Source organism: Urocampus carinirostris, chromosome 17 (genome assembly GCF_059441175.1).
Source record: "Urocampus carinirostris isolate Australia breed hairy pipefish chromosome 17, RoL_Ucar_1.0, whole genome shotgun sequence".
Taxonomy (NCBI): domain Eukaryota; kingdom Metazoa; phylum Chordata; class Actinopteri; order Syngnathiformes; family Syngnathidae; genus Urocampus; species Urocampus carinirostris.
The window spans coordinates 29,222,501-29,248,336 of NC_142365.1; the positions used below are offsets into that span (position 1 = coordinate 29,222,501).

At 41.3% G+C, this 25,836-nt stretch overlaps 2 protein-coding genes across 6 annotated transcripts in view; one reads left to right on the forward strand and one right to left on the reverse strand.

Moving 5' to 3' along the window:
• The window catches only part of fam114a2 (family with sequence similarity 114 member A2), a 24,235-nt gene extending 5,419 nt beyond the window's left edge, over positions 1–18,816 (reverse strand). The window contains exons 1-9 of one of the 4 annotated variants that reach the window (XM_088320882.1): positions 12,986–13,335; positions 12,445–12,641; positions 5,906–6,143; positions 5,626–5,831; positions 4,330–4,464; positions 1,123–1,281; positions 928–1,051; positions 773–858; positions 379–462 (exon numbers count right to left, since the gene is read on the reverse strand). In XM_088320882.1, coding sequence (XP_088177008.1) covers positions 379–462; positions 773–858; positions 928–1,051; positions 1,123–1,281; positions 4,330–4,464; positions 5,626–5,831; positions 5,906–6,143; positions 12,445–12,621 — 1,209 coding nt within the window. In that variant the 5' untranslated portion in view covers positions 12,622–12,641; positions 12,986–13,335. Of the gene's footprint in view, positions 1–378; positions 463–772; positions 1,052–1,122; positions 1,282–4,329; positions 4,465–5,625; positions 5,832–5,905; positions 6,144–12,444; positions 12,642–12,985; positions 13,343–18,434 lie in introns of those variants that run through there. The other 3 variants (XM_088320881.1, XM_088320880.1, XM_088320879.1) reach the window with 3 other exon arrangements.
• Positions 13,485–25,699, forward strand: LOC148349732 (microfibrillar-associated protein 3-like). 2 transcript variants are annotated; one of them, XM_088320884.1, is made up of 3 exons: positions 13,485–13,705; positions 16,285–16,515; positions 22,714–25,699. In XM_088320884.1, the coding sequence occupies exons 2-3, from the start codon at positions 16,308–16,310 to the stop codon at positions 23,283–23,285; spliced, it is 780 nt and encodes a 259-aa protein (XP_088177010.1). In that variant the 5' UTR covers positions 13,485–13,705; positions 16,285–16,307; the 3' UTR covers positions 23,286–25,699. The 2 variants fall into 2 exon arrangements, with proteins under 2 accessions (XP_088177010.1, XP_088177009.1); XM_088320883.1 differs by having other exon boundaries at positions 13,486–13,914.
• The last annotated feature ends 137 nt before the right edge of the window (positions 25,700–25,836 follow it).

The window sequence follows — 25,836 nt, forward strand, 5'->3', positions numbered from 1 at the left end:
AATGATGAGGGTCTTTTTATGATAGATTTATTAATGCACAAAGCGCGAAATTATATTAAACTTGCATCTTCCTCGGCACATATATTTCACCTTTTAAAATTTTGAAATGTAATTTCTTTGTTTTCTAATCCTCCTTTGTGGGGCCTGGTGCTGTTTTTTGTTTGATTTTGAATAAGTATTCTCTGCGAGAGAACAAATGTAATAAGGGTAGTCGTAACTTAAGAAACTTGGCTTTGGGCACACGTTTATGTATTGTATAATTGTATTGTGCACATGTTTTTATGTGCAAATAGTTTGTTTTCTTTTGTTAATTAATGTATAATGTTTTTTTTTGTTCTGTGTCTAAAAAAAGCCACAAACAAAAAAAATCCTTCAAACCTCAACAGTCAGTTTTGTCATTTCCTCACTGTCCTGTGTTGGCTTGTCCAGCTCCTTCACCACACCACAGGCGTCTTTGCAGGCCTGTTGTGATCACATTATCATAAAGCTGTAGTTTATTATTTGATGTGCTTAGATAGTGTAAAATACGAAGATGACCATGTCCAAGATTAAAAATGATCAAAAATAGATTAGATTACATAAATTACAAGAATATTCAGTAATATTTCATATATATTATATATATAAAAAAAGTACACAATACAGATATTAAGCAATTGACAAATATTGCATTTAAAAAACTATAATCAATACCAAGAAAAATACCAACCCATGAAAACAAGATTACACATACTATGACAAAGAAAAATGCTAAACTAATATAGCCCCGCACCTTGCTGACTTTTTGGGCCGTGGTGGAGACACCGACACCCTCCAGGGCCTGCAAGAGCTCAGTCTCAAAATCAGATCCATCCTTATCTGGAATCATGCACAGGAAATTCATATTGGTGAAGTTGACATGAGAACAACACATGTTGAATTTTGTACCTTTCTTCTCGTCCACGTCCTCGTCGTCAAATTCCATCAAAGAGAAAGCGTCCTTGATGAGCTCTAGCTCTTCTCTCAACTGACTCAATTTTTCTCCTGAAAGCGTCGTCAACACCGACTTGACCTGTAAAAAATGAAAAGAAGAATAATTCATTTAAAAGTGCATCCACCTGTCGCACGCCTCTTATATGCTACCTTAGAGTCGCTTTGTCGAGAAAGCATCTCCAGCGCCTCAAGGTGGGCCAGGCCCTGGTACTCGTCAAAAAGAACCCCGTAGTGAGCAACTGGCTTGTTTTCGGAGTCTGAAGATTGTTCCGTTTGTAGCTCTTCTTGCTCCTTGGCTTCTCTCAGCACCTGAGCAAAAGAGACGTTTCTATTCCAACCCTACCGACCGCCAGGGTGGCGCTTCAAGCATTGAATTTTACCTTCGTGCATGCACAGTCTAAGAATGGCATACAGCAGTCAGTCATTCGTATTACCTGTGATCGTTAGAAATGTCTAAAAATTCCTGTCAAACTCGCAGGTAAGCCACTTTTGATCTCGCATGGCGGGTGCATACTGCTCTTTTAAGCTTCAATAATTTGGCGTCTTCGCCATCCCTACTGCTTTTACCCCAGAGAATATTTTTGTCGAAGCTGCGTTTCTTTCGCCCTTCTAGAAGGTCACATGAGGTTAGTCTACCTGCCTAAGTTTCGGCTCGCTTTCTGGTTTACCCTCATCCCACTTCGGGAACCCTCAGTTTTGTTCTGCGTTGTGCCCGCCCACGGCGCCTGCGTGCGTGCTGCAAGGATTGGCCATTCCTTTCCTCATCCCCTGGCGTTATCTACTTCTCTGCGTGAGGATGGGGTCCCTCCAAGATTTTGCAAAGGCTCTTTGGCCTTCATGCACAGTTGCCCCCGCCGGGTTGATCAGGGGTTTTCCCGATGTTTGTTCCCCGTCACTTTTACCTTAGCCCCCTTGAAATTGTGTTGCCCAGCGGCCGCAGCAGCTTCAGCCCACGCCGTTTGAGGGCCTGCCCGCACATCCCACAGGCAGACGGGTCTTCCGCCCTCTTCTTGCCGTCCCTCTCGGGCCCTTAGGGTCCGGAGGTTCAGTGATTGAGGGTTTGGCACCAGCCGACTGACGCTTTTCCCGGCAGCAGCTCAGTCGCTTGGCAGCTGGCTATCTGAACCCGTGGGTGGTCTCCATCTTGACCCACTGGTATAGCCTGCAGTTCTGGCGCCAGCCCCCCCATCTTCAGTCTGGTGAAAGTAACTTCCATCTCAGACAGGGAAAAGACCTTGGCCTTGGATCAGGAGCTGTCCACCCTCCTGACCAAGGGTGCGATCGAGCCAGCAGATGCGTGGACACATCCCCGTCTTCTACTCAGCCTACTTCCTCATGCAGAAGACCAGTGGCTTCCGACTGGTACCGAACAGGGGGCGAATTAACGACCACCTCAAGGTAATGCCGTTTTACATGCTGACGACAACCAATTTTTTACGCAAAGTAGTCAGGGGGTGAGTGGTCCATCTCCGTAGACATCCAGGATGCTTACTTTCACATCCCGAATACTTCTTGGCACAGTTTTCTCCAGTTTCCCTATTGGCAGTTCCGGGTGCTCCGTTTTGGGCTCTCCCTTGACCCGCAGGTGTTCACCCATTTTGTGAGGGCTTCCCTTCGGTGAGCAAGAGGGTCCCTCCATACCTTGATGACTGGCTCATCTGTGCGATGTCTCTGGGTCAAGTGGTCCGGGACACCACGTGGACCGCTTGGGCATCTGGGTATATCTGCCCAAGTCTTGTCTCGTCCCCTCTCAGAGGATCAAATTTACCAAGGTTTCCTAGGACTCTGTCGCTTGTCGGCCCAGCCCTCGGCTTGCAAGGTGGCCGATGTTTCTGCCTCCTCGAACTCTTGAGCAAACTGACCTCCCAGACGGCTGTTGTTCAGCTGCGCCCCCCCTGCAGATGTGGATAATTGGGTTCTGCTTTGATGCCAGGCGAGACAACACCAACCACATCAATGTGCTGGAGCTGCGTTCTATGCACCTGACCCTCATGCCTTTTCTCCCGTACTTGGGGGGGGGTAGCACGTGCTCGTGCGCCCAGACAACACCTCGACAGTCTTCCACATGAACCACCAAGGCAGCACTAGGTCTGCCCAGCTGCTGCTGCTGCAGGCCGACCGTCTTCTCAATTGGGCTGCCCCCTGCATGGACAGTCTGCGGGCTGTGTACCTGCCTGGCGGTATAAATCTTGTCACTCGGAATCCTGTTCAAGTGAGAACATGGCATACCTGGGAGTGTGACCGGAATTTGTAGACATTATTAACAATCGCAGGTGATACTAATGACTATAATCTGGTATGCTATTCTTGAACTGCACATGCACAAAGGCAGCATTCAGTACATCACCAACACGCACATTGACCCCCGCCATTAATGAACCACTCATTTACAGTACTCGGCACATGGATCAGGAATTCGACCGAGAAGCACATCACTATTAAATACCTATACAGATGAAATCATTCACGGCAAATTCTTACATTGTAGGCCAAGTGCACCCCTGGCGCCAATTGTGTGGGGAATTTGGCGTTATTGCCTTTGCCTGCAGAACTCCGGCGAAGCCCATTGCTCAAATACCCAACGTCGTTTTCAGCTGCGTCATTTATCAGTTTTGTTCAGTTGTTTTCGTCATGTTTTGGGATCATGAGACAATTCAAGATGGCGATTACTAAGACAAGCACATATTTACTACGGCACTAAGAAAATGCCAACAACTAATTTATGCTCTAAAAGGGTGTCATAAACATTTGTAGACATCACCGCAATGTTTTGTATGTAGAGTGCATGCCTTGTGCCGTGTAAAAAAACAACAACAAAAAACAATAAGCCGCGCAGTATTTAAAACCGCTGTGTTTAAAGTGTATAAAAAAAGTAGCGGCTTGTATTCCAGAATTTATGGTAATCGGATGAACGAAAAAAATGATTTTGTTTCCAAGTTTGTCCATTTGATAACGTATATACAGGACTGTTTGACCTGTACATTTTCTAAGAAAATGGGGAAACAATTATGATAGTTTTCCCCCAAAAAACAAATCCCTTGGGGTCAGGCCAATCATTCTGATATTTTTTTTTTTAGAGACAGCCCAAATCAGTCTACTAATTGCAAATATAACACCGAGATGAAGGAAGTTTAAAAAAAGAAATGTATTACCTCATTACTTGACCGTTTTTTAAAAAAAAATGTAATTGTTTATACCCGTGACCCTACTGAGGATAAAAGTGCTTGATATTGGTGGAGACACGTCCTCTTTGTCCATGCCAGAACTACGCCGTTAGATTAATAGATTATTTGCTGAACATACAAGAATCCAAAATTTAAATACCAAAACTGTTGTAATGATTGGGTTTATGTTTACCTGAGAGAGAGTGGAGTTCCTAATCATAAGGCCTTTAGTCTTTTTGAAGCCGGGGTCACCCTCTGCAATCACGTCCATCGTCTTTTTGCCTATGAACTCCAGAGCATCTAGGCTGCCGTTGATCACTGTCTTACCCTGCAGTAAAGGTAAGATATTAAACCCAAGCAGACACAAATTTCAGCTTTGAATGTCAATCATTAGGTTTAGGTCGGGCCGGGCTTCCCGCTCGCTTCCTTCTTTTAATTATTCTTTTTTACTATCTAACCAGAAGCCTTCGTTTTCTTTCTGCCTCATGCAGTGTGATTTGAATGAAATAATAGTTATCTCCCACTAGATGATGCTATTTCTTAAAGAACGAGTGCTGTAGGGTGTTTTTGGCAGTGACAACAACTTTTACAACATGTTGTGGAAATCCAGTTGTTCTATGAGTTACTAAATAAAGAAGTGTTAATCTTCCATGAACCATTGAATTCATGACACTTATGAAAGGAAATGAAATGAAATGATCTGCATTTATATAGCGCTTTTCAAGTCAATGACTTCCCAAACCGCTTTACATTGTGCTTCACATTTCCCAATAGCGGCCGTGATCTGTGCAGCCATGTAAGGCGCTAAACTGCTTATTGGGGGTATTGGGGTTTCAGTGTCTTACCCAAGGACACTTCGGCATGTAACACGGACAAGCCGGGATTCGAACTGGGATCCCTCAATCCTAAAACGATCGCTCTACCTCCTGAGCTACTGCCGCCCCATCTCTCTTATCTCTCTTAAAGTGCTGAACTCGACTCCTAAGGGCGTCCTGCTGCTCTCGTTAATGGCCAAATTTTTACCCGTCAAAATGACAGACGGCTTTTAAGTTTTCCTGACAACTCTTTCAAAATTCCGTCAGTAATGAAACATTGTTGGGAATGCAACCTCTGCAGACTCATAAATATAAAGGATATACATGTTCATACAGTCTTGTTTAGTCTTAGATTTGGTTCCAAGTACCAGCTTTAATTCGTTATCAAAAGTCACCTATCCTCTCGACTCCTTACAGATAAAATATGACATTTCGCGTTTGCTTCAGGCTCGGTCCTGCCAATCAAGTTCATTAGTCAGGCTTATGCTGGGTTGAGCTTTAATACCTGGGTCAGGTAGGGCTAGATGTCTAGGCCATCTTACTTCTACCTTGCAGCCACAGACCCAACCGTTAAGAGAGGAAATCTGCCGCAACCTATTGACTATTCACTGAGTGTCTCCCCCTTAAAAAAAAGAAAACTGAAAAAAAAATAATGAAGTACCCATTCTAATTACCGTATTTTGAACCACACTAGTGAGCGATGTTAGCATCCCTATGGCGCCGCCACCTATCGCGCCATCGCCACCCTTTAGTTCCATCTCGCTTTCTTGGCTGTGCTGTGCTGCCTCATTCTCGTCCGCCGCCTGGGCAGAAAGCTCGACGGGACTAGGGATACCCAGCGATGTCTCAGCCTTTTCGATGACTTGCGTCAGCCCCTGGCCTACAGGCAGAGGACAATAATGAGCTAAAATGTAATGTCACCTCTGAGAGGTCGTTCCAGTGGGTGTCACTTACCTACAGTAGCTACGGTGAATGTTGCCGTTGAAAGAATGGATTTGCCCCAGTCACCCCAGTAACCCCAGCCTCCCTGCGAAAGTGTCGACTGACTCTGTGGCTCCTCAACTGTTGACTGACTCTGAGGCTCCTCAACTATTGACAGACTCTGTGGCTCCTCAACTATTGACAGACTCTGTGGCTCCTCAACTGTTGACAGACTCTGTGGCTCCTCAACTGTGGACTGCCCTGGTAGCTCCTAAAGGAAAAATGGTAACATGTATTAGACAGAGGATGGTAGAATAGCCAAACATTTTACTCAAGTAAAAGTACTGCTACTTTAGAGTAATATTACTCAAGTAGAAGTAAAAGTAGTCATCAAAATGCTTACTTGAGTAAAAGTAAAAAAGTACTTGGTGAGAAAATTACTCAAGTCCTGAGTAGCTGTAGCAACGTTATTGATTTTTTTTTAAAACAACCAATCAAATCATCAAATTATCAAAGCCCGTCTAATCAACAAAAAAATACATTTAATTCCAAAGTAGATTGAAATAATCATTGTAAATTCTGGTGCTTTAATAAACAATAAAATAAAAATACAATATATCAAATAAATAAATAACAACTGAAAAAAATAAATAAATAAAAAAAAAAAAAAAAAAAAAAAAAAATATATATATATATATATATATATATATATATATATATATATATATACAATGAACATTCAACGTTTGGTCAGAATTCCATTTTGCAATGTCAGAAAATTATCATACAATGTCAAAACATGTCAAGTTAATACTGTTTTAAGTCAATCACATAGATATGTTATCTGACTGTTACCGATGGAATGTTGGTGAAGGGGACGTTAGCTTGTATTTGCGCATCGAAGGTTGCGCATCGAAGGAGACCCTGTCCCAGAGCTGGTACATGTTTCACCTTAGAAGGGCAGTCTAAATTTGGCCAGCAGGAAGGCAACAGGGCATACCAAGTCTCAGCTCAACAAGCAACCAGAGAACCTTGGCAAGCCAGCAGCCAAGCTTGATCAGGCTTGCGGCCAACCCGGTGGGACAAAGCCAGCGACCTTAGAGAAGCCTCAAGCCACCAGCAGTCAACCTATGCTTCAAAACTCTGCAACTCGTGTTCCCCTGCCCAACTGAATCTTAAGCCTACCAGTATTCTTCATCGCTCTACAGCCGAAGATATAAAGACTGGGCCATCATCTTCATTGAAGCAAAACATCTTGTTGTTGCTAGGTATTGGTATTGGTGTGACATAAAAGAGGAACTATATAAAAAAACAATAACGTAATAATCAAACCAGCAGTGTTGTCTCTCCAAATGGTACGAGTTTAAGTTCTTAACTTCTAGTTTTTGTTTTATTTTCTTATTGTTTTATTATTCTATTCATGCTTCTTCGGTAGATAAATAGTAAAAGAAAAGTGCATAAATCCAAGAGTGTGTGTGTCTTGATTAAAGTGTATTGAACTATCAAAATGGTAAAAAGAATTCATCTAAAGTGTGTGTAGCCACCGTTCAGAATAACTAAACAAGGTTTTTAATTCGTTTTTCTGACATAATGATCTAAAAAATGTGGTGCTTTCAAAAAAATTCATTCTCTCTCTCTCTATCTATCTCATATATATACATACACACATATATAAATACAATTGTGTGTGTGTGTGTGTGTGTGAGTGTGAAGCTAAATTTATATGCACAGCAAAGACCCTTCCTATACACATAAAATAGTAAGCTTGCATCAAAGATGCTGGACGGTTGAAGATAATAATACATTTTACTTCAAAGCAGCTTTCAGGACACCCAAGTTTGCTGTACACTGAATATCAATCAACGATAACACAAGGATAAAACAAGCAAGTAATAAAAAAACAAATCAAACCAAAGTAAAGTTAAAATTAGAATTTAGGAAACTGACCACTACATGTTTCCTCAAGTTTAATGTTGAATTCTTGAATGCAGAAATATCCGTTTGTGTAGGCAAACAAAGGAGACATTGCATATTGCAGAGGATGTTTGGCACCCTTTTTTAGGGGAACATGCTTTCGATGTGAGGCCAGGGTGCTCCTCCTTTTGTGTGTTTTCACATAGTCAGTATTGCTTAGCGACATGTTCGATCGGTTTCATCCGTAAACAAAATTTCCCCAGCTGAAGTTGAATATGGTCACATGACGAGGCTGCTAGGTTTGATTGTTATACATGGTAGAGCCTGGCTCTACCATGTTTAAACAAAATAAATGCGCCTTGGTGGAGACACAAAGACATGGAGGGGATTCGACATGTAACGAAGTAACGACTTCATTGTTGCCTAATTTAGCGGAGTAAAAGTACCATTATTTTCTTCAAAAATTTACTCAAGTAAAAGTATATGGATTTAAAAATACTCCAAGAAGCACAAAATTTCCCAAAACATACTCAAGTAATTTTAACAGAGTAAATGTACTCCGTTACAACCCACCTCTGGCTAATATAAAATATATGAGATAATATATTTTCAACACCAATGGTATTATCCATCCATTATCTGCACTGCTTATACTCAGTAGGGTTGCGGGGGTGCTGGGGCCAATACCAGCCATCGTCGGGCAGTGGGCGGGGGACACCCTGAACTGGTTGCCAGCCAGTCACAGGGCACACAGAGACCGACAACTCACTCGCTTATTTAAACCTAGGGACAATTTGAACCGGCCAATTAACCTGACATGCATGTTTTTAGAATGTGGGAGGAAAGCGGGGTGCCCGGAGTAAACCCATGCAAGCACGTGGAGAACATGCAAACTCCACACAGGAATATTTCATATCATGACCCCGGAACTGTGCCGCGGACGCGCTAACCACTCAGCCACTGTGCTGCCCCAATGGTATTATATTAATGGTAAAAAAAAAAGGTGTTTCTCGAACTGAACCTTGAGGGACACAATGTGTCATAAGAGCACCTAAGAACCATCCATTAAGATGCATTATGGGGAATCCTGACTGAAAAAAAGTGTTTAAGCAGTCTTCAATATATTTCAAAAAGCAAAGTGCATGATGGTTTCAATTCGAAAAAGCTCTGACCAAAAGAACAGATTTTTATTTTTATTTGAAAGAAAAAACAACAACTAAATTACTATCAAATTGTGAACAAATCAAATGTTCGAATTGTAAATAAAAAATGGGATTCATTTTGCAATTTTTTTTCTCAATCACTTATCCTCACAAGGGTCACGGAGGTGCTGGATCACAGCTAACATCAGGCAGTGGGCTGGGGACACCATAGACTAATTTCTAGCCAATCACACATAAGCATACAATAGCTCCCACACGCATCCATACCTAGGGACGATTTGCAGTCACCAATCAACGTGCCATGAATATTTTTGAAATGTGGAAGGAGACCATAGGCAAGCTTCACACAGGAAGGCAGTAATTTTAATTGAACCTGGGACCTTTTAACTGTGAGGTAGACAGACGTTCTAACCAGTCAGCTACTGTGCCGCCACAACATGGGATTACTTTGTAAATAAAGACTATACATAATATTTTACATTTAGGTGAACAATAGACCAACTTTTTTGTAAACAATAAGAATTAATTGCATGCTTTGTCAAAGAATTGTGACACAATAGACTATTTACTTGTGTAAACCTTATTTTACTTTATGAACAATACTTGATTGATAATATTTTAGATGACAATTATCACCAAAAAGCTTCAGTAATTACTTTTGTTTATTGTTGATATTGACTGTGTTTCGTCTATTTATCCCCATGCAATGTCAGCCTGGTCATACTGGAAGGGGTATAACCTCACATGCAACCCTTTCTCAAGGTCTCCTTTGCTCTGTTTTTTTTTTATTGTTTTGTTTTTTGGGGGGCTTAGGGCCCGGTCACACAGCCGTTTGCGTCTGTATCGAGGCTGAATCTGAATACAGACGAGATACAGCAGTGCCTTACACGCGGTCGGAAATTCACACGCGGTTGGCAGCGCGAAAAAGTTTTGCGCTGCTCAAAACTTTAGGGCCCGGTCACCCAGCCTTTCACGGGCGTATCGAGGCTGAATCACGGCCAGAAATTTCTGCCCGTGAAGCAGACGATGTCGGACGCTTTGAGATCGCCATATAGACGAGATACAGCAGTGCTTTACACGCGGTCGGAAATTCACACGCGGTTGGCAGCGCGAAAAAGTTTTGCGCTGCTCGAAACTTTAGACCGCGTGTTAACCGCGGGCGGCACACGAGGTAATGACGCGGAAATGACGCGGAACGACGTGCTATGGCCGCGGCCAGGGCGTGGTTACACATGGGTAGGACGCGAAATTTCAGCGGGTAATCGTGGGTGGAGCACGGTCATAGCATATTCTGCACCTGTATCGCGGTGTTATTACGTGAAATTAGCGTGTTACGCGTGTGACGGTCAAACGCCTTTCTCCGCGTATATACAGCGCGATTTGCCGAGCACACGTCAGTTGTGCTCGAGACGTCAAGGGGTGAACATGGATCCCCGTCACCGTAGTGACCTCGTCTTAATCCATTTTTATTTCTTGACATTTATTTTCATTTCATAACAAGATAATAAAATAAAAATGAAAAACTATTACAATAATAACATATTGGTTCTTCGGTGCCATAGCTTGAAATCTTGATCTTCACGGGACTGTGTCTTGAGCGGTTATGATTTCTACAGCCCGGTATTATGCCGAGAAATGCATCCCTGCCGAGATTTGCATCCCCTCGCTACTACAACCACTATTACCTCGTTTTATCTCACTTTTAGGGAATGTAATGGCGAACATATAACCAAATCCACTTCGTCTTGCATTTGTTGGGAATGTAATACAACTTAAACCATTCAGTCTTTGTTTTTGTTGTGAACGTAATCGAAAGGTAATGCACACCGTATATAAATCACTTCTGAGAACTGTTATGCACTCTACGGTAAAGCTTATTATGCAGAAATAAGCTTTACGGTAGAGTGCATAACAGTTTCAATACGAGCGATTTGAATAGAAAAAGGCAAAATAAACATGTTACCTGCTCAAAAGTGATTTGTATACGGCGTGCATTACCGTTCGATTACATTCACAACAAATACAAAGACGGAATGGTTTAAGTTGTATTACATTCCCAACAAATGCAAGACGAAGTGGTTTTGGTTATATGTTCGCCATAAAATTCCCTAAAAGTGATATAAAAGTGAGATAAAACGAGGTAAAAGTGGTTGTAGTAGCGAGGGGATGCAAATCTCGGCAAGGATGCATTTCTCGGCATAACGCCGGCTCGGCAGCTTTTATACCCGTGGTCCACACGAGAAAATGACGCGGAAATGACGCGATGAGGAAGCGGAACAGTCGCCGGCGTCTGTTTTGCGGGCATACCACCGATGAACAGCGGGTAGCCAATTTTGCGCATTTTCCATCGCGGGCAACCACGGGCAAAAAAAACCTGCAAAATTTTACCCGTGATACAGACGCAAACGGCTGTGTGACCGGGCCCTTACATTGATTTCATTGGGAAGAGTAAGGTGATGAAGTTTTCACGTGATGGAGTGGGCATGGCGTTAGAAATAAGGTTGCAAGGACAGGTGCTGGAAGAAGTTGAAAGCTTTAGGTAGTTGGGTTGTGATGTGGCTGCAGTTGGTGGAGTGGAGTGTGAGGTATTGCACAGAGTGAATCAAGGAAGCAAGGTTTTGGGTGCTGAGGAGGGTGATGAGCAACAAGAGTACGAGTATGGATGTTAAGAGGGGACTGTATGAGAGTGTGATTGTGCCGACTGTGTTGTATGCTGCAGAGACTTGGAGCCTGAACGCAGATTTGAGAAGATGATAAAATGTTTTTGAGATGAAGTGTTTGAGGAGTATGTTATGAGTGACATGATTGGATAGATTGAGAAATGAAATTGTGAGAGACAGAACTGGAGTAGTAGTGGTACTGAGCAAGCGTGTGGATAAGAGAGCACTCGGTTGGTTTGGACACATGGAGATGATGGATGAGGAGCGAATGTTGAAGAGGATCTACAGAGAAGAAGTAAATGGAAGGAGACCAAAAGGCCGTGATTGACGTGGATGGATGGTGTTATGAGTGCACTGCAGGAAAGAGGTCTAAATATAGTGGAAGCTAGAGCTCTTGGTGGTGATAGGAATGAGTGGAGAGGTGTTGTGAAAGGATAGTGGGATGTTTAGATGCGTTCTAAGGGATGCGGCAGGGGTAAAGCAGTGAAAGCTTTTGTGCCCTGCTGTTGAACAGAAGAGTGCGTTTTGTCACCCTGACCCGAGTGACATGGCTGCTTTCTTATGTCCCGTTTCATCTGGAAGGACGAAAGCATGACCAACTAGTTTGGGTGTTTGGGTTGGCCATGGTCCAAAAAATGTTGTGTGTTTTTTTTTGCTACTTTTTCCCTTTTTTTTCCTTTGTTTTTGTATGTGTTTGTCTTCCTGTCGTTCACCCCTGTCGATAGATATGACCAGGGTAGATAGATAGACATTGGTTTCAAATCGGGATGGCGTAATGGGGGGTTGTGCAGCCTTTTAAGACTCTGAACTCTTTTTTCACATGATTGACAGCTACCTTTGGAGGCTCTTGGGCCACTTGGGGAGTCTCCTCCAATCGGGCTTTGGCCTTGGCCTTCCTCCTGGCTTTCCTAGTGGGCGCCACATCCGTCGACACGTCAGGAGAAGTCGGTGGGGAGCTGCCAGATGTGTTGGCGTCCTGCGCCCGCGGCAATTTTGTTTTGCTGTCTGACATGGTCGACTCTCAACACATGTCTGATGAGGAAAGAGGATGTCACAATGAAGTCCATATGGCCATTTATTTTTCAACCTTCTTTCTGTCTTCTTTTATATAATTATTCACTAATTGGCATACCAAAATGTCAGGCTCCCTTTCAAACAAATAGTAATGTGCTTCCCGGTTCGAATCCCTTAAGCGTATGCCGAGTATTAGAGATGAGTGGTCAATGAACCGCGAGTCAAAGTGTGTGCTGATGATATAAGCTGTGATGTTTCAGAAAGTTTGCTAGGTTTCTAAAAACTTTGGTAAAACACGTCTGACATTGATTAAATTCGATGAAAATAAAGACTTCATTTTCCCTCTTTATTTAACAACTCACCTTGCCTCTTTTCCAGATGTAAAGTGTTATGCTAGCAGTTACCCTAGCCTCGGAGCAATGCTTCCCATTTAACAGCAAAATTATATTCTTAAAAGGCGTGAGTTTCTGATTAGATCCTAGCTCTGTGCTGTCAGATGGGATAACTTGCCTAAATAATTAAAATGTTGGTTGTGTTTTTGTCCTCCAGGTGGATTAGCCACGTCACCCACGCGTCTGGTCCTCCAGTGGAGAGAAAAATTAAGTGGATCCGGTCTGACCACTCACTAAATTTTCACAATAAAAGCAAGAGAAAAATCTTCAAAGGGGAGCGTAATGATACAAAAATTTTGACCTTAGACTTGCAAGCAGATAGCAAGTACAATAAACAGCTACGCATTGTTCCCCTGTAGTTATAGTATGTCATCGCAAAAATACCTGATTTTTAAAAAATGACACTCTTTGTTACAGATATAAACGAGCCACTGGAAACAGCTTCCGCTATTTGTTTCAAAAGTTGCTCTTGAATTTTGTGTCAAAAATCCTGTACATCCATACAGAATACAGTATATGGGAACACTACAATTCAAATGATACAACATTAATGCTAATCATAATAAAGACTGTAAATAAACCCCAATGTAGTGCACAGTTAATATAATTTGGGTAAAAAAACGAATCGTGTCCGGGTGGTCTTTAATTCTCAATTAGCCGCGCCCACATGTCGGCTACCTTGATGCGAAGGTAATAAACAACTTCCGTGTTTGACTCCAACGTTTTAAACGAGGGCTGGGTTGAAATACGTGTACCTATATTATCTAGTACTATACTTTGACTATAATTTGAAATTAGTCCAATTTAAGAAATACACTATTGTTTAAATGGCATTTCCTAGTGTATGCACCTGTTTGTAACAGGCCGCGCCTACTCAGCTCGGCCACTTGCTATTCACGGTAAGTAAGACAGCACAACCTAGCTTTTCCCTACTTTTAAAGCAGTTTTAGTAAATGACTTCAGGATGCAAAACAATTGACACGTTTTCGTAATTATCAATCATTTAAAATTTGATGTCGTGGCGTCCTTCTGAATCGTAAGTCAGTGTTTTGTGTTTGTGTGCATGCGTGTAAATGCGTCACTTGCTGACATGTTTTTAAAAAGTAGTCTCAATGTATCAAATGAAAGTATATTGAAATATAATATTGTGAATGTGCTTGATTGCTGTTGAGATTGACAAGATTGTTTTCTGTTATTAGTGTCAATAAAGTTGTTCAAACCTTTTTAAATCACTATTCAGCCACTGAAATGCAACTCATAAAGTGCTGTCTGAAAACATTCAATATACAAAAAGGAACCCCTCTTCTCCCCACCAAACATCCCGGAAAAATAAACAACCTTTCCAATCAACATTTCTGTAAAAAATGTTAATCGAAATGCAATTTGAATTGGAAATATTAATACTAATCAGAACGCTTTCAGTCTTAATGCTGTCATAATTTCAAAACTGAAAGAACTGGTAAAAAATAGTCCAAGTGTTGTTCTACTTTCTGAAGAGGGTTTATTTACATTGTTTTATCTAAATTGCCACTGTCCATATTTTGTTATTATTGGAAAGACACTAGCATTGGCAACCATGTTTCAATTATCATCCTGGTGGAGTCATGAAACCTTTGCAACTTGACCACTGGGACCCCATTCTGTGCTTGAACTTTGGGTGAAGTGCTTGTAAATGCTTGAAATGGTTGCCGCCTTTCTCAACATGTCTGCTTTGAATTGGCACAAACACTGCTCCCTGGTGATATTGCTATTGCATGTCTTCTTCCTTTGTGATTAACGGCAGCTCATTTGTTTGTATGGCATGGTTCTATGACGCGCCATTGTCCCCAACAAGTTGCGTCAAAGGGACAGGTGGAATCTATTTCTAGACAGGGCACTATGAAATGTGTATCAGCGCAAGAATTACTTATCTTCATTATGGGCCAAGCATAAAATAAGGTAGCGGTGTAATGGAATTGAAAAAAGTCAAGTCATGTTTATTTGTATAGCCCTTAACAAGGAGTCTCAAAGGGCTGCACAGACCAAAGATTATTGTAAAATACAGACTATTATTACACCAAGTTAAGTTAAACAACTATAGTTATATAGTTTACAACTATATAAACATTTAGATCTTTTAAATTTCTGTGTCTGCAGAGGTTACATTACCGACAATATTCCATCATTGACAAATTCTTTAAGAGTTGACGGAAACATTATCGAGCCGTCTGTCATTTTAATGGGTTGAAAATTCAACTATAAACCAAAATGTCAGCTACATATCAATTTTACTCAACACCTATATGGGGAAAGATTTATCTCAGAGATAGATAGCCATATTCTTCAAATCCACAAGAATATTCACGTTTTGCTCTAGATCAGGGGTGTCAAACCCGTTTTAACTCGGGGGCCACACGATAGAACAAACATTCTGTCGGGGGCCGGACTAGTAGATTAAAGAGAAAGAAAAGGAGATAATCGAAATATGAGAAAGAAAGAGGGAAAAGGAGAGAGGGCGGGACAAAGAAAGAGAGCGAGGGAAAGAGCGTGAGAAACAAAAGATAAAAAGGCGTGAGAGAGGGGAAAAGAAAGGGAGAGGAAGAAAGAAATCCAAAGAGAAATAGAAAGACAGAAGGAGAGAAAAGAGAAAAGAAAGTGTAAAAGGTATGAAGAGAGAAAGAGAAAAGAGAGGAAAGAGAAAAAAGGAAGTTAGAGCAAAAGATGTTAAAAGACACAGAGAAAGAGACAATGAGCAACAAAGGAAGAGAAAAAGAGAAACAGAGACAGAGTGGGAGAAAGGGGTGGAAAATAAAGAGAGAGAGAGAGAGAGAGAGAGAGAGAGAGAGAGAAATAAATATAAGTACAGTGTCTTTGTGAGAGGCACCTGGCTTTGGCAACATCAGGTTGACATATTTCAACCTGCAGCTTGTTTTTCTCTTGCGCTTCTCTGAGTTTTGTCTCGCAGGCCGGATTCAATCCCTCAGCGGGCCTGATCTGGCCCGCGGGCCGCCTGTTTGACACCTGTGCTCTAGATCTACTAATCATACATCTTGATAAATGTACAAGATTTAAAATCACAAATGTAAATCGCACATATATTTGTGGCTCTGCAAAATACATGATGCACACCAAAATACTTTTTGGAATGGTACTGGGGAAATTGGAAAATTGGTTTTGAAAGTCTTTAAAAAAATGCTTGAATTTTTCCATGAAAAAGGTGTATGAACCCTGAGTCACCCGGTGGGTTTTTTGACCACTAAACAATGACATCACCTGACCAATTTCTGCAGGTCTGCCCCTTGCCACAAAGTTAATGGCTCAAAGCATCCTCGTGCTGCTGCTGCTGCTCTGCATCTGCAAGGTCTATGGTGCCGAGAATCGCTCCTTAGAGGAAGAAACCGTGACTGCTGGTGTCACACTCAAGGAGGGAACAAGCGCCATAATTGAATGCAACGTCACAGGGGTCAGCGGTGACGCAAGATGGTATGGCCCCAATGGTCATCTGCTGGTTGAGGAACCAGGTAGGCGAAATATTTCCATTGTGCCTTATTTTGCAAACCACTGACAGACCGTCTTACATCTATGGATTGGAAGTGGCTTATTGAGGAAAATAGTTTAAACTATAAGTAGGATAAGACTTGTCTCAGAAAAATGTTTGTCACTGGAAGTATTGTCATATTACATCTCCCAATATTTTAGGATGGAAAGTTGATCACAAAGGATGTAGTTTTGGATGTGTCCTCACCAATAACCCGCAATCATTTCTTGTCCGTACCTATCTTATGTGATCTCTTTAAATACTGCACTATGTATTGTATTGTATTGTATTTATTTATTCAGCCAGTATAAACCATAAACATGATGTATACAAGAAATCATTTGACACGCGAACACTCAATAATGATAAAATAATCGATTTAAAAGAATAGAGTAAAATAGATATTGCAGTGTATAATACAAGGTAATTACATAGAATAGTTTGAAAAGAAAGAATATGTAAATAACAAGACTAGAGTAGAATAGGTCGGAGGAATGCCGTTGGCATAATAATACTATACATAATAACCTCAATCAATTCCCGTTTAACATATGGATAGCGGAAGGGTAAAAACTCTCTTTAAGACGTGAAGTCTTGCTCGCAATGGAGCGAAGACGGCGACCTGACGGCAGGTAATCAAAGTACCTGCAAGCAGGGTGACTGGGATCGTCTATAATTTTTAGTGTCTGTTTTCTAGTTCGATTGATGTAGATACTTTGCAGGGACGGAAGGCCAGTACCTCTTATTTCCTTTGCCGTCCTCACTACTGATTCCATCTTTGACAATTCTTTCTGATTGACGTGACCGAACTAAACTGTGATTGACCTAGTTAAAACGGATTCAATGATAGCACGATAAAAATTGACCAGAATAGATTGATGAACTCCGAATGATTTGAGTTGACGAAGGAAGTAGAGCCTTTGTCTGGCTGACTTTAGAATATCAGTAGCATTGGCAGTCCATGTGAGGTCAGCTGACAAGTAAGTACCCAGAAACTTGAATGAATGGACCAGTTCCACCTCAATACCATTAATTGACAGTGGCACATGCGGGGGAGGCTTAGTACGGAAATCTATTATCATCTCCTTAGTTTTACCTACATTAAATAACCGATTACTCTCATGACAGAAGGTGGAAAGTGAATCAATTTCTGCTCTGTATTCAGTTTCGTCTCCATTTGAAATAAAGCCAGTAACCGTGGCGTCGTCTGCATATTTAGCGAATAGTGAATTGTCAGAATTGGGTTGACAATCATGTGTGAATAGGGAAAACAAAGTTTGAGACAATGGACAGCCATGAGGCATACCAGTGTTGAGGACAATATAACATGAATCTTTCTCACCAATGCGAACGGACTGTTCTCTATTGAGAAGGAAATCTAAAATCCAATTTGATAGTAAAACGGGAAAATTGAGGTCATGAAGAAGTTTAAAATGCAGTTTAGAAGGAATGATAGTTTTGAAAGCCCAACTAAAATCTATGAATAAAACCCTAACGTATGAATTCCTATGCTCAAGATGACTTAGAATCTTATGAATACAAATTGAAATGGCATCACTTACACTTCTATTAGCACGATATGCGAATTGGTACAGATCTAGATTTGATGGTAGAAAGGGCTTCATGAATTTAAATACGATCTTCTCAAAAGTTTTAATGATCACGGACGTGAGTGCTATGGGTCTATAATCGTTCAAACATGAGACATTGTTCTTCTTCGGGACCGGTACAATTGTAGCACACTTCCAACACGAGGGTACAGTAGCAGAACTCAAAGACCAATTGAAAATACCAGTAAAGACGGGGGCAAGTTGAGAAGCACACGCTTTGAGAAGACTGGGTGAGAGTTTATCGGGCCCCTGGTGATTTCCTCTCTTTCAACCTCCTAAAATCACGTCTTACCTCCTCTTCACTGATGATCAAAGGATTGTCGTCCTCGGTCACCGGGGCTGGCACTGGAGCACCACTGTTGTCCTTGTCAAAATGGGCATAAAAGTCATTGAGCTGATCGGGTAGAGTAGCGTCCACATTACCAATAGTCTTCTTTGGTCCTTTGTACTGAGTTATAAGCTTCAAGTTTGACCATAGAGCTCTGGAGTCCTGAGTGTCGAATTGTACCTCTACCCTATCGCGGAACGAACGTTTGGCGGCCTTAACACCCTTTGTCAACGCTGATTTCGCTTGGCGGCAAGCGTCAGGGTCCAAGTCCTTGTGTCTATAGGCGGTGTCCTTGGCAACGATCAATTTCCGGATGGACTTGTTGAACCATGGTTTTGAATTGGAGTACTGAGTTTTGGACGTAGTAGGTAGACAGAGCTCCTGGCAGAAACTTACGTAATCTGACACCGTGTCCGTGTACTCGTTGATGTCATTCCCGTGTTTGAGTACTTCCCAGTCCGTGCACTCCAAACATCCACGCAGTTTATCGACATCAGCTGGTGACTAAGTCAGATGGGTCCGTTTGGTAGGTGGAACTTGCTTGAGCTGTTGTTTGTAGGCGGGTATGAGTAGTACCGTGGAGTGATCAGAATTCCCCAGACTTGACCGGTTGACAGATTTGTACACCTGCTTCACTGGACAATAACAGTGGTCCAGGATCTTGTCACCACGGGTTGGGCATGTGACTTGTTGTTTATAGTTTGGTAGTACGGTACGAAGATTGGCCTGGTTGAAATCACCTAATACTATGGATAGGGTATTGGGATCCTTGTTTTCGTCCTTGGATATAGCGCTTGCTAATCCTTTTAGTGCGACATCGAGGTCGGGCCTGGGTTGGATATATACTGCGGTGAGGGTCACTGATGAGAAATCACGAGAAAGATAGAAAGGTCTGCATTCAATGGTCACGTGTTCCAAATCAGCAGAACATCCACTGGATATAATCCGAGCATCCGTACACCAGCTGATGTTCACCAAAAAACACACTCCACCTCCTCGGGATTTACCTGTGATATCTGTGTCCCGATCCTGACGGAAAATCGTAAATCCCGGCGGCTGGACTAAGGAATCAGGATGTGATGGTTTTAGCCAAGTTTCAGAAAAACAAATAACATTACAATCACAGAAATCTTTCTGGGTATGAATCCTCATAAACAACTCATCAGTTTTGTTATCGAGCCTCTGAACGTTAGCAAGCACTATACTTGGAATAGGAGTACGTCCATTTCTTCTTCTGGCTTTCACCAATAATCCACATCTTCTTCCCCGTTTGCGGGTTTGAACCCGACGACTCTCGTTCCCAATTTCAGCATTAAAATTGTCAATATCCAATAAAAGTGGGGGGTTAAAAGGCGTAATATCCACAGGGCGTAGTAACAGTAGTTCCTCTCTAGAATACTGCATGATAGGGTAGGTTGTAGAGCTAAAGAAAAGCGATAAAATGAAGAAAATTATAAGTACTCGACGTGACGCGTCACTTTACATCGGCGCCGGGACAGCACGACGTGACGCCATCACTACGCGACACCCGTAAATAGGTGTGCTCACTAATGCCTAGCCCAAACCTGCGCGCTCGGTGGATCATTGGAGAAACTGGCCACATCAGACTCCGGGCAAAGTTGTTTACATTACTATGTCACTTTAATTGGCAGTGTCTTGTTCGGACAACAGTCAAACTTTAAATCCTAGTCATGGGCGTAACCAGCACGTTTTTGGGGGTGCTCATGCACCCACAATTCATCCCACAAACACCCCCAAAAAGTATTGCATTTTAAAAACTCTATTCCCTATTAAAATACAGGATAGTCAGAAATGTGATGAAAAATGCTAGATTAAAAAAAAAAAAAGTACAAAAAATGTGAACAACGCAGAATCAGAAACGGTTCCTTTAAAACTGTTCCTTTAATTTGATTCCTAGCACCGCCCTTGGCCCCCTCGCTGCCTTTCTTTTGCTCGGCTAGTGTTCTTTGGAGGCTCCGGTGTATGACACTTAGAGCATCTTATACAGTGGTTATGTTGAACTAATATATATTATATTAGTAAACAAGCCCCAAAATTTTGTTGGAATAACCCTTTCCTGTCAAAACCCAGATAATTAGAACAACTGATTTAAGTATGGGATTAGTCAATTTTTGACCTCCGCCTTTTTTTAAATACCTGACTCAGGTGTTAAAAATGAGTTAACGTTGTAATTAGTGCAGGGGTTGGTGACCTATGGTTCCTTTCATGAGTACATGTGGCTCAGAGATAAAATTTTACCCGTGCAAATTTCCTCTGTGTCGTTCCATTTATGATATGCTCTAGTTTGAGTTTGATATGTGCAAAGTCAATATAGCACTTGTAATGAGATCTGTTCGTCCAGTATAAAAAAGGGCACAGCCAATGGACCCAGTTTGGTTGTATGTCGCGAATAACTCGTTTTAAAAAGGAGACATTTTATGACCCACAAAACAAACTTAACACCCAAACTCTTTAGTGAAGCACACAGAGCAATTTGATTGGGTCGGTGTATCTCTGCACACACCAGGCTTCCTTCTCTCTCGCACACGCCCACCGCACTGAAGAAAAATACAGCTGGAAACTTTTCGTTTGCAGTATTTTGTGATATTTGGACAAAATAACTGCTTGCACCTCGTTCTTAAAGCTTTATTTAAAAAAAAAGGTAAAAATTAGAGTTTGATTAAGGCGAGCTGATTATCGCGACTGATATTTGTGAATTTGACGGATATTGGTATTGGCATTTTTTTCATTCAACGGGCCGATGATTAAGTCTCAGTTGCAGCTGAGACTCTCTCTCCCTTGCGCCTACTCCTCTCCCCTCCGCTGCTCATCCCTGTGTGCTACCCATCCCGCGCCTTCTAATTGGAAAAGAGACTGAGGACGGAGCCACTAAGGCAGGAGCAATAACGTTAAAGTAGCAGTTCAGTTAACTCGTCCCAACCTGCACGTGTTCGTAATAGAAAAGCGTGTTTGGAACTATTACATAGCGTAAAAAGCTTAATTAACTTGTTTTAGAGAAAAAGGTTCAGGTGGAGACTGACATAATATAGATAGATAGATAGATAGATACTTTGTTCATCCCCTAAGGGAAATTCACATTTCCAGCAGCATCCCTGAGCTGAGAACAAACAATCGAGAACAATCGAAAATAACACGGGAGCTGCTGGAGTGGCTGCCATTCGTGACGGCGCCGGAAGAAACGATTCAATTTGAATCATGTACAAACAAACAAAATATTTATGTTTCAATAAGTGGAAAATGGGGGGAAAATAATTTCTCATACTGAAATAACCAGGTAAAACTAATTTTAAGTTACCTGTCCAAATGAATGTTGTGCCATCTCACCTTTCCCACTCTCTCTCCTGCAGTTGACTTGCTGCTGCTCGCTCAATATGTCCAATCATAACATTAGTGCATCGATCTGGCTCTAAAACAGGAATGCCCACACTTTTCAACTCCCTAGCTCTGTTAAAATTTCAATGCACTTTGTTTAAGGTTAAGTCATGTTGGTTGTATAGACAGTTTTATTCATTTATTGTAAAAAAAAATGATCTATCTTCTGTACAAGTTGCTGCTAAGCCCAATTTTATTTTCTGAACTGTTAGTTTTTGGGTCTAAGTGAAAGATAAAGTATCTATCTATCTACAACATGAATCGTTTCCTGTAAAAAGTTTCAGGTAGCTATTTAAGTCTTTATGTATGCATCTTTATACCAGTTGCTGCTCAGCCGAAATTTATTTCTATTAGTTTTATTTGAATGTTATATCAAATATTATTTTTTTTCTTTTTGAATTATTAAAATTTTCTTTCACCAATTCTTAAGCTTTTACAGCAAATTAATATTGGCTTTAAATATCGGTTATCGGCCTCCTCTTAATACTAACAATCTGCATCTGCCCTGAAAAACCCATTTCAGTCGATCCCTTGTCAAAAGGAGTCCCAACGATCTTAAGTATCTACGGGTGGGAGACGAGTTTGAAGTCGTATATTTGTTTATATGGGACACAGGCTCTGACGTTATAATTTCTAAATAAAATATTAAATCATCTAACGTCATACAGTGAATTAAAATGCACTGAAAAATTAGCTTTTGTCCAGAAGAAGGTTTTGGTGGTTTTGCTGATTTTTGACTTAGAAGAAATTGTGTGGCGCTCTCGAAAACAAAAGTTTGCTATTATGGCTCTTTGCGTCAAAAAGGTCCCCAACCCCTGCTTTAGTGACTGATGTTGATCTTTTCGCGCAGGTGGTAAGTGGCTGGTTGAGGAAAGCGGCCACCTAAACATCAGCATCGTGTCCTTTGGGGACCGCGGGCGCTACACGTGCTTGGCGCCCGGTGGCAACTACAGCGTAACCGTCCGCGTGGCCTACACTCACAGTGGCCTCGGCGAGTACTACGTGGGCGTGTGCTTGGCCGCCTTCTGTGTCACTATGGTCCTCAACGTAGCTCTGCTGGGCATGGTCCGAGGCCACTTAAAGAAGACTGAGCGAGCTATCAACGATTTCTTCCGCACTGATGGTGCAGAAAAGCTCCAAAAGGCCCTGGAGATCGCCCGTCACATCCCCATCATCACCTCGGCCAAGACACTGGAGCTGGCAAAGGTCACGCAGTACAAGACCAAGGAGTTTGCTCGGCACATGGAGGAGCTGGCCCGCAGCGTCCCCCTGCCACCGCTTTTGCTCAACTGCCGTGTGGGCGAGGCAGGCGACGGCGAGCCCACGGAGGGCGACAGGGAGGCTGGCGAGCTGACGGTGGGAGAGGAGCGAGGTGCTGAACTAGCAGACGTGGCCGTGTCTGTTCATTCGGTGGGCGAGTGAAGAAAATCCCCTCAATGAGATGAAAATATACTATCTATCAAAAATAGACTTGTTTAAAAAAAAATCCAGTATTTACTTATGCACTTATCAGGAACAATTATTAGTTTGTAGAGGAGGCCAATAACCAATATTTGGAGCCGATATTCATTTGCTTTAAAAGCTTAAAAATTAGCACAAGACATTTTAATAACGCAATAAAAACCGTTTTTTTTTTGGTCATAAATTCAAAAAAACCTTTAATAGCTCTCTGAAACCCTTTAGAGTAAATACATTTGAATTTCATAACAGCTAACATAACTAATCTTTCCCTTAAATCAAAAACTAACAGTGCAGGAAATGAAATTAAGCTTAAAACAAATATATAGAAATGTCAATACAACCAACATGACTCAAATAACTTAAAACAAAAAGTGCAGTGAAATTTTTACCTAGTTCATGAATTGAAAGTGTGGGCACTATTGATTTAGAGCAAGATAGAAAATTTTATCGTTACACTTTAGCATGCTTTTGATCCCCTCTCTCGATCACAAAAACGCTTAATTGGCAATTGATGAGAACTAATATATCAGTCTCCACCGGAACGTGCTTCACTAAGACAAGTGAACAACAATTTTTACACACATGTCAGGACTCAGGGGTTTACTCCGCTGTAACATTATTTTACCTGCCTTAGTGGCTCTGCCCCCGGTCGTTTATCCCATCAGAAGTTGCGGTGTGTGTAGAGTCCGAGACAGAAGTGAAAAGGAGGGAGAGCGATATTTGCTGCACCTGAGCCTAAATAATTGACCCGTCGCATAAATAAAAATGCAAATACCGATATCCGTCAAATTCCCAAATATCAGGGTTGATAATCGGTCTGCCCCATAATCGGTTGACCTCTAATATTTTTCATACATAAGGTGGATCAGACTACAAAGTGCATCGAATTAAAATTACAGTATAGGCTAGGGTTACACTAAAAAGAATAAAGTGCTGCATTTACACTTTGATTAACCAGCCAGAATATATCACTCATTACTTATAATTGCACATCGGATGCAATGCCATTTGAACCCAGATCGCGGCGTGGAGTGCGCTGGAAATGATCCTTTTAACCACTATGGATACAAGACAACACATGAAAAGGCATTAGGTCTTATACCATCACATTGTTTATGGTCACGGTCCTAAATTCTTGACGTTCTTATTGGTCAGGGCCGCAAGAATATTGTCAGGCCTTAAATTAGTCTTTGTACTCACAAAGTCATTACTTAGCACTCAGGATTCTGAACTGCCCCTTATCAACTGACAAATAACTGCACAAATCTAGTAACTCAGTTTTTATTTTGTCCGCATATAAGGCGCACTGGAATATGGTATTTAGGTGCACCATATTATATAGAAAATACGGTAATTGAAATGATTGTTTTTTCCCATGACACTGATAAGTTTCTTGTGTGGAATATGAGTTTAAAAATAAACTTCGTCTGGTTGTACCTCTGTCGGTGGAGCGGAAAGTTTGTATTGGTGACTAAAAGGCATCAAAAGGCTTTGGTGATTAAAAATGTCAATACAGGGCATTTGTGTTCTGGGTTTAGTCTTAGATATTAGTAAGCTGAGCATTGGGGCATTCTTTCAATACAATAAGGCTGCATGTATGTAGGTTTTTTTTTATTTTTATAAATTACTATGATAATGTACTCATTTATGTATCCTAAAAATAGAATAGAAGATGATTGACTGGAAGAAAATGTAATTCCCTAATATGTTCTCAGTATACGGGCGGTCTGATTATTAGCTGGGAGGTTTAACTGCACAAATTTATGAAAATGTGCTTTATATTTTACGGCCCTATTTACTTTCCGCTACTTTGTTTTCTAAAGGCAACAAATTGCATTCCAGACGAACTCGACAAAAGTAATTCGTCTTTGTTTGTTTTTTTTCCAAATGAACGGGTTTTGCATTGTTTGTATTAAGTACGTATTTTTGTGGGATTTTTTTCATCTACCTGTTATTTTGTTTGCCCCCTCGACCTAAAACACGACAGTCTGTGGTCTGTGCAGTCATTTGAGACTGCTTGTGATTAAGGGCTTTACAAATAAACATGACGGTGAATTTGATACCAGCTTTGTAAAAATATTGACCACTGGGGAGCGCTGTATCATTTTGTATGATAAGGGACGATGCCCTTGGTTCGCATACGCTGCAACTTATTGAAAGTTTCCTGTTGTCTGCACAAAACATTTTTTGGTCCATATTACTGACTCATCTTGAGTGTATATATTTAAAGAATGATTTAAATACTCAATAGTTTAAGAAAATTGACCTTTTTCACCCTCTGCTGCTCTAAATGTTGTGTAGTAAGGAAATTTACTGTAAAATCATTTCCCGTGGCCAGTATTTTTAGCAAAGCTTAATAAACAATTTGCACAATAGCATAAGTCTTCCTCGTTAATTCGATTTTTTATTTTACATTATTCAGGAGCTTTCAGTCAAGGTTGTCACCTTGTTTTGCGTCATTAACGCAAAGCATATTGGGAAATCTATACATAAATATTTTTGTATGCTCCTT

Bases quoted from the DNA above. Each gene is read 5' to 3' on its own strand.
- LOC148349732 (XM_088320883.1), top strand. From the start codon at position 13,860: ATGCACCTGTTTGTAACAGGCCGCGCCTACTCAGCTCGGCCACTTGCT. The intron at 13,915-16,284 runs GTAAGTAAGACA...CAATTTCTGCAG, and splicing joins TCGGCCACTTGCTATTCACG to GTCTGCCCCTTGCCACAAAG. The intron at 16,516-22,713 runs GTAGGCGAAATA...CTTTTCGCGCAG, and splicing joins TCTGCTGGTTGAGGAACCAG to GTGGTAAGTGGCTGGTTGAG.